The sequence below is a fragment of the Poecile atricapillus genome, chromosome W (genome assembly GCF_030490865.1).
Source record: "Poecile atricapillus isolate bPoeAtr1 chromosome W, bPoeAtr1.hap1, whole genome shotgun sequence".
Lineage (NCBI taxonomy): Eukaryota > Metazoa > Chordata > Aves > Passeriformes > Paridae > Poecile > Poecile atricapillus.
This window is the reverse complement of record NC_081288.1, coordinates 20593098-20605470: the sequence shown is the minus strand read 5'-3', so window position 1 is coordinate 20605470 and position 12373 is coordinate 20593098. Positions and strand designations below refer to the sequence as shown.

At 46.7% G+C, this 12373-nt stretch overlaps 1 protein-coding gene across 7 annotated transcripts in view; it reads right to left on the bottom strand.

Annotated features, from left to right (window-relative positions):
• LOC131592011 (DENN domain-containing protein 5B-like) overlaps positions 1 to 2261 on the bottom strand; it is a 103297-nt gene extending 101036 nt beyond the window's left edge. For all 7 annotated transcript variants that reach the window (XM_058863207.1, XM_058863210.1, XM_058863209.1 and 4 more), the window contains exon 1: positions 1940 to 2261. In XM_058863207.1, the coding sequence (XP_058719190.1) occupies positions 1940 to 2222 (283 nt within the window). In that variant the 5' untranslated portion in view covers positions 2223 to 2261. The remainder of the gene's footprint in view (positions 1 to 1939) is intronic.
• Positions 2262 to 12373: the final 10112 nt, after the last annotated feature.

The following is a 12373-nucleotide window of genomic DNA, read 5'->3' as shown; positions in this document are numbered from 1 at the left end:
GAGTCCCTAAAAATATAACATTGCTCAGTGGCAATATTAAGTCCCATCATATTTCTGTTACTCCACTTCTTCCACATCCTAGCCCTATTAAGTTATTAAGAATGCCTCCCAAACCAGCATTACCAAAAATGTTTGTATGTCCAAACCACGTTGCTGGACCTTGCCTAGTTTAAACCAGTTACAAAGACATTGCTTCAAAAATTGCTACTTTTGTTAATTTCTCTTGGAAATTATTCACAGCTGCACTGTATTTTTAAAAGGGAATATCCTAGATGAGCCAAAATTACTTTCTTTCACTAAAAAATGCAGAGGGAAATTGCTTTAGCTTTGAAATCTGCAGTTCAGCCAGACCTACTGAATGACCACAGAAGAGGAGCCCTTTAGTGGAGGCACTACATTTCCACAAACCCACCACACTCAGGCTGTCCTTGAGCAGTGCTCCCCAAGAACATACCTGTGTACCCCCCTGGGAAATGGTGCAAAAATCAGCAAAAGCCAACTTGGAAAGTCTGGGTACATCAGGGAAGGCACAGCCTACCAGCCAACACAGCTTTAAAAATAGTTTCTTTTCAGGTAGATGACTCAAAGTTTAGATAGCTGAAACCCCAATAGGTCATACCATGCAAATCAAACCCTGTACACCATCAGCTGGGAAGTGGCTCACGAGTCAGGAGTTTTCTACTAAAAGCAGCAAAACTGAAAACACACAAATGTGGTCACATGTGAAAAAACAAAGAGATGAAAGTACATTTAGCTAATGCTTCAACTTGGAGACCCCAGGGCTACCTCCAGAGCGTGCTCACTGCCAAGGGTAAAGAACCTTTAAGATAAGGTTCCTTGGAAACATACGAGCACCCACCCCTTTCACAGGTGACAAAAACATGAACTTCAACCAGCGTACATTGATCAGTGATACAGATCATCATGTCTCTTACACAACCAGAAGGCAAGGTACTTCCTGATGCAATAGCTGCAGAGACCTCATTAGGATCCCATCCTCAGGATGCCATTGCCAGGCAGAAGTGCTCACTGTGACAGCTACGGCTGCCTTCAACTTCGGCCACCCACAGCTCCTTTGCCTGCAGTGTGAACGCACGGGAGTGGGCAAACATTGGCACTTAAACACTTCCAAACTCGTAACTCCATGAGGAAACGCTTGGCTTCCATGCAATTAAGCCCTGTTATTAAGCCTGAAGTTGATCAAATTTTGTATGTAAAAACCTGGCTTAAATAGTTCCTTTTGCATAAACAAAAGTGACATTGAGGAAGAACTGCTGCCTTATGCCAATGTAATCAGCTCGTATCCAGTCATGAGCCCACCAAAAATAAACATTTTAAAAAATGTGTTAGAGCCTACCAATAGTTTTGTTCCTTTTTTTCTGTAACATTATCGGAGTGGAGGGGGAAAGAAGGATGCAGGGAGACTATTTCTGAATAGACATAAGATGTGAATAAATGTAATAAGGATGCGATTCCATTAATTTATTCAGTTCTCCCCAGATCCCTCCCCCTCCTCTCCAGTGCAGATACTGAAGAAAATGCATCTGCCCCGACAGAAAGCTTGGTCGTTCGGTTCCCTCCAATTCCGTAACCCCGGGTTCCCTTCTCCCGCCGGTGGTACCCCTCTGGCCGCGGCCGGGCCGCTGCCTTCCATCATTCCCCCCGCCACCATCAGGGACCCGGGCCAGCGGAGCCCGGCCCGCGGGGGACGGCGCATCCCGGCGGCCAAACGCTCCCCGCCGCCCGGCCGGAGCTGCCCTCGGGGGGGATGCTCCGCCAGCCCTTCCGGAGGATGCCTTATCCTCCTCGGTCGCTCCCTCCCTGCGGCTCCCGCCGGCGCGACCCCTCCTCGGGGGGAGCAGACATTTTGAGGCATCGCATCCCAAACGCCCGGCGAGCCGCAGCGGTGCGGGCGAGGCCTCCCGGCGGCGCCGCTCACCTGCCAGCTCGTCGGGCTCCAGCCCGCTCTCCGCGTCGATGCCGCACAGCACGAAGTAGTGGGCGAAGCGGCAGGGCGCCGCGCCGGGCCCGGGGTTGCCGCTCCCGCTCATGCCGGCGGCGGCTCGGTGCGGCTCGGGCGCGCCCGCGGGCGGCTCACGGCGCGCCGCCCCCAGCCCCGGCGGGGCCGCGCAGGCGGGCACCGAGCGGCGGCTCCGGCGGGCGGCCCCGCTGTCAGCTGAGCGGGGCGGGGACGGCAGCGCCGCGCCGCCCCCGCGGGGCATTTAAACCCTGCACGGCCGCCCCCGCCCCGCGGCCCTGCGCTCCCGGCGCGTCGGGACAGCCGCGGGCGGCTGCGGCACCCTTTGTGTCCGCGGTCCTTGCGACACGCGATTACAGCTTAAAGCTTCCCTCGCGTGTGAGCGGGAGAGGTTGGCTTTATTTAAATAAAGCAGGAGACGGTGCCACTTCCTACGGGGAATGTCTCTTTCCCCCGGGCCGGGAGGGAGCTCCCGGAGGCCCGCTGCCGGAACGGGCCGGGCCCCGCCCGGCGCCCGGGCTGCGCTGAGCGCTTCCTGCGGGAATCCTGCCGCGGGAAACGGCTTATCCTCCTCCCCAGCCCAATGTGGAAGCAGCAGCCACCACCCACGGCGGATGGCTTTTGTGCGGTCTCCATCCCCGCTCCGTGATGGATGGCACCCGTACCGCGTTACGGGAGAGCTATTTTTTGGCTCCCCGCGCTCCCTTTCAAAGCAAAAATCTAAAATGTTGCTTCGTTCCTAGTTCATTTAAGATTTATTAGCCATTCTGCCGGGTGCAGAAAGAAATCAGCGTCGTTTTACCCCCGATGCTAGAATTACTCTCGTTAGGATCACCCGATCAAAACACCGGCAGCTCCGTCCGGGAGCTGCACCTACTTTTAAAGGGGCAGAGATAATTCTTTCGAAGCTCTAACTTTTTTTCCTCCAAAGTGATGAGATTCCCCCCATATCTCGATAATTCTGACATCTCATAAGGAGGTTGTTGGCAGAATTCAGTATTTTCACTTTTATCCTTTTGTGTTTCATCTGTTTATTAGTCCTGGTCCATGCCGTCTGTAATAATTGCAGTCTCATCTTTTTCTTACTGTGGACTCCTACGACCCCTTTATTTTACCTCTTACCAGTATGAATCACATCTTTGCTTTTTATTGTTTACATTTGTCCTTGTTCAACAAGTGCCTTTGATAAGAAACTGCCTACAAGGAAACTGATATTTCATCCAGTGTGTCTCATTTTATGGAGGTACATGGAGTAACTCTCTGACCTGGAAGCCACCTAGGTCAGCATCTCCCTCCTCTCTCTTCATCCCATAAAATTAACAAATTTTATGCCGTTTTATTCCTTAGCTTCCTGTCCTGCAGACAAGAGCTAAACTAATATTTTCCCTTCCCAATAACCCCAATCTCCAATAAAAATAATAATAATAATTAAAAAGAAATAAATAAAAAGAGGATGGATCCTCTCTCACAATCCTTAATTCTTGTAGCTGCAGCACTCAGTAACAACCTGAACCTTGCTGGAGCTGCAGAGAAATTTTCCGTGAGACCAGTCATTTTCTCGACTTTGCACCAGAGCTAGGTTGTTTTATTTAGTTTGGTTTGTTTATTAACTCATATGTATTTGCTTATTCAGCCTCAGGTCAGATGGTAAGAGCTTGACAAGTCAATCTCTGACTCTCATTCAAAACCAAGTGCTCATATTGTAGGTATATCTGGTTTTTGAGGCTCAGTGGCATGGATGTCTCTAGGAAGTCCAAGACAGAGGCTTCATCAGCCTCTCTAAAGGATCTATGCATTAAGACTGCTTCTAAAAATAACCCAAAAATTAACACAATGGTTCTGACCTTTTTAATTTAAGTAAAAAACAGTAAAAACCTGCTAGCTGGTTCTAGATTGCTTTGGTTTAGCTGTCTTCTATACAAGGCAGCATTTTTTGCTTGAATAAAATTCAGTGCACAGACACCTCCGTCTCAATAAAACCAGTAGTGCATATAGCATTAAACGAGAGGGAAAAGCACAACATATGGGATTGGAGGTGTAAAATTAATAAACTCATTCTTCCTGGGTTAGCTGTGAGATTGAGCTCCAACTTCTAGATTGAGCTTCCAGCTCCCACGGACAATTTTTTTGTGGGGGCACTGGTTTCTTCTCCTAAGACAACTGATCTTCTGGGCACAAAAGTCATCCTAATGAGGTCACTCAGATCTTTTGCCAAGCAATACCCAGCTTGCCTGGGCTCTGGAAAGCCATGTTACGTCCCTGGGCCTGGATTTTCTCACCTAAACCCCTCCATCTAAGTTGTTCTGGTCTTTCCCTCCTAGGGATCCTAGCTGATCTAGCTTTACATACAGCACACTGCCTTTGGATAACCCTTCTTCACTCTCATGGGCTTTTTTCCTCCTCCATCCTGGCTCTCATCCCAAGGAATCTGTAACTTTTATGACATTTTAGCAGAATCTAGGCATTTTGGTTGTCTTTTCACCATCCAAACCCACTCTTCACTGATCACCAGTGCCTCCTTAAAAAGGCTGCCCTGCTTTAAATACTTCTGCTCTACTTGCAACATTGAGTGCTTAAATTTTACAGAAGTCACAGCAGGTCCACAAAGGTGCTGTGGAGCTTCTTGCAAGAGTGAGAGAAAAACAAAGATGAGGCCTAAAAGCATCACAAAGTAATGCACGTACTAATTAATCAGCCAAATGCCATGAAAAAACATTTGTATGGCCTGGGAAGCAGCAGTGTCTGATAGGATTGTGCAATGAGACACATCTAGGATGATCAGAGATAACTGGGTGGGATTATGAGTATTTTTTCCTTTCACCAACAAGAAAGGTTAAGGTTCCACAAGGGATTTGAATACAATGGGTGTCCTCTATTCAAATCATATTATTAATAACCCCAGGGAGATAAGATTTGTCCCTGGCACAGCAGAGCACAAAGCAGTGTCAGAATTTCGTACATGTTCCTCCAAGGAGTAGGGATAAGATAAGACTGAGAATTTCAGACTGGGACAGGCACAAAAACTTACTGTCATAGACCAGATCTGCCTGTGACCTTTCACTTTGATCTGCTCTCCTGTGGCAGCAGCTTTGTTCCTTCACCAGCTGGATTGCCACTGGTGCAACAAAGCAAGAGAAGGTTTTTGGCTTGGCAGATTTGTTCTTCTTCCTTAGGTACTTGTATCTCCAGTTGCCATGAATATTTCTCTCAATGTCAATTTGGTTCAGGTTTCCCTCTCCATAACCTCTCAGTGAGTCCTTGTTCCTCAGAACCTGTTAGTTTAAACTGGGTCAAATGCTAACAAGCGTGTCAGCTCTCCCTGCCCTTAGGATCTGCCATAAAAGATCAGACCATCAAGCTCTTTGTCCTACTTCTGCAAGAAGCCAATGCTCAATGCTTCAGAGAGGTGGAAAAACCTGCTATTTAAAGGTTATGTCCCTTCTCCTTGCTGTAACACTGTTGCTTCACTTTCTATTTTCTTCATCGTTCTTTCATGAACTGGAAATCATGGTGCTATGATGGATTGCTTGCTCCTCCACACAGCTCTACAGTTCCCTCTCTAAGGTCTTTCACAAGCTGCCAAGCCACATTGATTTTCCCTTGAAAGCCTCTCCTGTTCTGCTCTAGTATCTGTGGGTCATGAGATCTTGTAGGGTGGAAGGAAGGAAAACCACTAAGATGCAATACGAACGTTTGTAATGCTCAGGACATTTCAACCCTTGGCTGACTTTCAGTTGAGCAGTGTTGTCAGCTCCTTCACGAGGAGCTGGATGTGAATAGTCACCTGAAAGAAATGGGATACGGATGGATTAAGGGTGGACTGTAAGACCAAAATACAAGTCATTCTGGCAGAAAGTGTGGAAGAGTCTATAGCAGAAGTTGGAAAAACAACAACAGTGGAATATTTAATAGAGAGGTTCGTAAAGAATGTAATTTTCATTCTCTGAGCATATACAAGAAGACTGCTTAGAGCATGAGAAAGGTGTTGGCTGCCTTAGGGTCTAAACCCAAATAAACCAGCTCACTTACCATAAGGCTTAAAGCAAAGAACACTTCCTCCAGCTCGATCCATCCTTGCTTAAAAAGCAGATACTGCAGGCACATATTCTAATATCTAATCAAATTATAATACCATTAAAGCAAGTGGCTCGCCTTCTATACCTGCCTCATATCTGTAAAGATTAAACTTGAATAAAAGCACATGGCTTTCTTCTGACACATTGTATAATTATTATTCATGCAGCAGTCTTAAAGTAAAGGATGATTACTTTCCAGAATCTCTGCCACAGGACCTCTGAAGCTCTGGTGCTTTAAACTCGGAAGGTTTTAAATCTCTAATTCCCTATCATAGCCCATTGCATTTTATTAATTTTATGTACATTCATCATACACATGTCCTTGCATTGCAAACAGATATAGATGCATTCCACTCTTATCTGCTCTCTGAAAGGATCCTTGAGGGAGAGGTTTCATGAGGCAACTGAAATTATGCAATATTGCATCTTCTTCCCCCCTCCTTCCTGGGACTGGCTCTGTGTTCCCACTGCTTCCATCACAAACAAATCTGTAGCCTTGTCTGCCTCTCCTGAGTGCATCCAGTTCACCATCAGCAAATAGATCCCAAAATATAGGCAGGGATGGAGCTGTTGTCCGTTTTCATTTGCATCATCATCATGCTGCAAGCCAGGCTTCTCAGCATGCAGCTCATCCCTCTGCTGAGGAGGCAGCTCTGCTTCAGGGCTGCCCTTTTCTCTGGCCTTTCAAACCTCCCCCAGCGTGAATCAGCCTCCTCAAGGGTTTAGTCCTGGAGGGGGAAGTGACAGCAACCCCCCAGGGCACACAGACTTTAGACTTCACACACCGCCTCAGAAACCACTCCTAGGTGAGTCCTGCGGTTGCCACGCCTGCTTTCTGGAAGTTTGTGTCCTTCACCACCCCACTCTTTCCTCTCCCCATGTTCAGTGGCGCAGTATGGCAAAAGTCAATGGTGATTCCTGCCATTTTGCTCCGCTTCTGCCTGTGATTCTATACCGAGCTTGTGAGATGCACCTCCTGCCAATCAACCCATTTGGTGAGGATTTCCTCCAGTCCCTCACTCCGTGAAGTCAGGAGAAAGATCATATGTCACCATTAGATTTTGTTTGGTTTGGTGCCAAGATCCGTGGGTCAAAGACCGTATTTTGCTCAGAGTAAGGTACACTTTCTGCTCTTTGGACGTAGAAGACACACAGACTGTTCCCACTTGCTACTGAGATAAAAACTAATGAGCAAAGTACTGCTTGAATAAATCTAGCATGTCATGCGCTAATGGAGGTGTTGTGCTGGGACCATCAAGCTAAAGCATCCCCACAGAGATTTCCATCTATCTCTGACAGCATCGCTCACTTGCTTCGTGACCTTGGCCAAATTGCTTGTAACGCGACTTGCAGAAGCACCAGACACCCTTTTGCAAATCAGGTCAGTGCACTCCCTGTTTCAACTGCCCCCAGGAAAAGAAAGCAAACACTGCCTGAACATCTGCCGGGCATAAAGCTCTATTGTTCCCCAGGCCAGCCCGATGGCGTTGCACCAGGAGGCAGATGCACCTCTACACGGGCAGCAGCCCCGACGCCGAGTCCCTCCAGCCCACGCATCCCAACACCATCATCTGCTGACATGATGAGCAGATCATGCCAGAGATGAGATGAGGCAGGCATTCAGTGAGGACAGCAAACCTGTTTTTCATTTCGAACTGATTTCTGCTCTCTGATCAAGGTGTTTGTTTCCCTGCCTTCAAACTCCTTTGGTTTCCATGCTCCAGGACCCCAGTCCCTTACAAACTGTCTGTTTGGGCAAGGCCTGAGAAGGCAGAAGAGTCTTGCAACAGAATACAGCTGTCCACGTAAAGCATGAGGAAAAGGCTGTGGGCTTCTTTTTAAAGCACTAGAGCTTCAAAGGCACATATTGTGGCAAGGAGAAAGGCATGAGGGGATCCTGGCAAGCTGCTTGGACCACATGCCCACAGCAATATTGTCAGCAGTGGCAGGGGTTCAGGCACAGCTGTGTCAGTGGTCTGTGCTTCCAGATAGATGATCTCTGGGAAAAGCTTCCAGAGAAAATGCATTCAAGCTGTCACATCTATCTGAGTAATGCCATTGTGTTCAAAACCTAGTCACAAATATTGCCTGTCCTCATCTCAGTTACCAAAAATCAGGTAATCCCCTGCCTGCCAATACCAGGGGAAGCGTGAACCACCCCACCAGTTTCAAGAGCTCTGGACATAATCTGTCCATGAACGGCAGGTAATCTCTTTGTCAAAATGCCTTTGGCTTTATTACAAATGTAATTAGAGTCTGATTCCTACTTCCCTTTGAAGCCTCATTCAGTAAGAAGTGCCAGACACCCTGCATCTACATTACAATGCATCCTAGCACACTTGAAAGCCCAAGGGCATGCTAAAGAAATCCAAAGCCATCGAATCCATAGCCAATATACAACACGCAATCAAGGACGGATGAAAAGTATTTCCTGCAATGAATATGCATTGTGAATTGTTATGTCATTTAGCAAGGATTGCCTTTGCTCTGTCCTCTGGGTTATGTTCTGAATCAAGAAGCAGTTCATACTAATCAAGGGTCCATTTCAATTTCCCCACTAGTGCTTTTAGCAAAAATCTAATCCACAGGTTTGGCCATACCTCTCTACCACTTATCCCTCATGCCCAAGAACAGCACATCTCCTTGCAGGAGATGCTTATGAGAGTTGCTGCTTAGGAGAGTTACTACTGACAGCAGCTTCACTGCAGCTTTTCTGTGCTGGCTGACTGTGCTCGTGCTTTACTGGAAATCAGCTCTGAGCTCACGCAGAGGAGCTCAACCAGAAGGACACAGATCAAAGCAGTTTGCTTCTCCTTGAAGATCATATTTCTTAGTGATTTCCTTGCAGAGCAGTAGTCACAACTTATTTAAGCCTGGATCCATGCTGAGCAGTTCCAGCACTTCCCATCAAGCACATCCTTTGGGGGTGGGCACATTTGACACTGTCTAATGTGGCAATGAGCTAGCTCAGTACCTCCCTCCAGGCTAAAATTCAGCTGTTACTGGGAAAACCCAGTTGAAAGTATTTTCCCAGATAAACCAGAGCTGGGCCATTTATTCATATTGAGGATTAGTTCACCTGCAGGTGCTCCTGCCTGGGCTCCCTCAGCACCAGTTCATGGTGCCACAGCTGAAGAGGGTCACAGTGACAGAGCTTTTGGGGTCACGGTGACACTGCTGCTTCCACTTGATGCAGCTGCTTGCATTGAAGCTTCACACCTCAGCTGATAAACCCCAAATGTGAGATCACACAGCACAAGGCTGGGGGCTCTCAGGCTCCCTTTGCTCTTTGGAGCCCTGGGAGCTGTGACAAGGAGGTGTCCAAGCAGGTCCCTGTGCAACCTGCCCAGCCTTGCAGGTAACAGGTCCAGCTGGAAGCAAGCTGGCTCCCAACAAACCATTTGAGTGTCACTGCAGCCAGTGCCCTCTGCTGCGGGGAAGAAGCTGCAGTGTACTGCCAACACAATGAACTTGCAGAAGCTTGAAATACACAAAGCCATTACATATGGGCTAATGTCAGCTTGAGCTGTTTTGCTGTTTTGCAAACCAGCCCTACAGAATCACTTAGATTAGAAAAGACCTTTGAAATCCTCTATCCCAACTATATTAATCTATTGACAAGTGTGTTTGAAATCCATTGATACAGGAGTGACAGAGTTGCCTGCATCCTAAAGGAAAGGTATGCCAAACACCCCATTTTAGAGGATATGCTGCTGAAGTATGGATGGGAAAGCCAGTGGACCTAGCATGTTGTAGGATACCAGTGAAAATTGAGAGGAGTTTCAAAGACCAAGTTTTTTCAACCCATTATGACCTTTCTATGCCTCCACATGCATAATCAGTAGCTATTCTGCCCTTCTTCACCCAACTTCAGTTTCACCCTGTTCATCATGTGAGGAGGGTGTTGCATGGGAGTTTTGTGTCCATTCCTTTCCTTGCAGTGGTATCACATGATTTCCATGTCCTCTGGCTATTAATGCAAAATAATGAATAGTAGGTCCTGACCCTGACTCACAGCTAAGTAGTTTGAGGACCCTGACACCCTCCCAAGACACAATAGCAAACATCAGCCAAAAGAGGAGGCATATTGTGTCAGGTCCTTGGCAGAGACCTTCCTCTAGATGCTCAAGAGAGTAAACACCACCTGTCTATCTTGTCTGTCTCAGATCTCCATTGTTTCCTCTGTCCCTGGGTCCAAATTTCTGGCAGACTACCATGTGGAAGGTGAAAGGAAAAGTTCTGCTGGTGCCAGGATCTGAGCACCAGTAGAAAACTAGAAAATTTGAATTGCAAAAGGAAACCAGCTGCTGCGAGCTGATGCAGCTCCTTGAAAACTTGATTTGCTTTCCTTGCCCCTTGGCACCAGCTGCTGTCAGCATGATCCTTAAAATCAGATGACCAAAGGTACTATGGTTTCAGGATTTGTTTCTGGAACAAGATGGAGCAATTAATCTACCTGGAGAAAAGAGAAGAAATCAGTCAGAAGAGGAATTTGTCAAAGACAAACTAGAGGTTTAAACACAGAAATTAATCCAGCCTGCTTGGCAACACAAAGAGCCAAGACTGGGAAGCATCACTTGCATTAGGGCCCCAGCTGGTGGTCATGATTTCATTCTCCAGACTAAGGGTTGTCTGAGCTCTAGTCTTTTATACTGTTTTCAGCTGTCTGGGAAAAACTAAGGACTAATATATACACTAAAATAATGAGATTTGCATATCACCCTTGATATATCACATATGGAGAGAATGTAGGACAAAGCCATGGGGAAGACAGATGGTTTGGGTTTTACCGTCCCAGGAAGTCAGGAGGGATGAGGTCATGAAGAATGTCTTTGTGTCATTCAGGAAAACTTAGCTACCTGTTATCTGGAGACCAGAACAGAGACACTCCATGGTGCCTACACAGCCTTTTTCCCTGGCTGCCCATATTCACTCAGCTTCCATCATCTTTCAGGGCTTTGTAGGAACACACACACACATAAAAATGACTAAAACAATTACAAAATCCCCAAACAAATAAATGTTCTGATTCCAGGCACAACAACAATACTCAGCTGATTATCACAAAATATTGCTGGGACCTGAAACTCAGGAGCCCAAGGGTCATTACTTCATGAGATATATGGGAGCCAAAGTCCCACTAGCTCAAGGAGACTTCAACGGTTCAAAAACAGGACTTGAAAATATGAACACTCTAGTTCAGAAGAAAAAACAAGTATCCAAAAATACACCAAAGAGAAGCACAAGCCACCTGACTCTATACATCTTTCCAATCTTCATTCATGCTAAAAACGTACTCTCGTGTCTGACTGCACATGAATAAATCCAGCCAGCTAAGGTTAAGAATATTTCAATCACAGACATGGACAAAAGACAAAATCAAGAATGAGATCAAGGGTAATAGTTTTCAACTTCTCACTCTTAGCAACAAGGCTTTCACAGATGAGAGATTTTCTGTGCCAGAAAACCTGAATCTATAGCAGCACAAGGGCCAGATTAATACAGTTTCTCCTCACTTCATCACCCCATTCTGAAAAATAGCTGCACCTTACAAATTCCCCTTCTTGCCTCCACTGCTAGAAGACACTTGATGCCTTCATCTCTGCTAGCTGCTGCTCCTTCCTGCTCCTAACCTAATGCAGCTGGCAAGGCAGTGGGGAAAGGGAATCTTATGAAAAGGACATGTAGTGCTTTCAAGACACATCACAGATAATATGTGATTGTTGTTATGTTAAGATGCCTATTCTTCAACTGCAAAAGATGTACTGTTACTCTAAAATTGGACTGTAGCTGAAGGCATGACCAAGTAACTGAATTGCCTCTCCCTTACCTAGCCAGAGCTCTCAGCTTCAATTTTACCTTAGCTACTTGCACCAGCTACCATTCTGATAATGACTTGCTTCCACAGCCTCTGGGCAACCACAAATTGATCCTGATGTGCAAAAATCCCGACTGTTCATACTGATTGCTGGGATGCTTTTCACAAATCAACAGCATCCTAAACCCATCCATTTTCCCCTTGGTGAATTTCCACTGAGGAAATTCACTGAGGTCTTTTCACCACAGCAAACTGGGGCAGCTGACCTTGCCACCTCTACCTGGAAGAGAAAGAGACACCTGGGAAGATCACCTGGCTGCTGAACCACTGGCCTGCCTTCCTTTGAGTTTAACCTTTGTATCTCTGAAAATTCATGAGTTGTGGGCTTGCTAATGTGAAGGTAGCTCCTCTCTGTCTTGTCCTCCTCTTTGTCCTTGGGCAGCTTCATTTCTTTGTTATTAATTGCCTCGAACAAGATTTCCCCAGACACTTGGGCAGTGG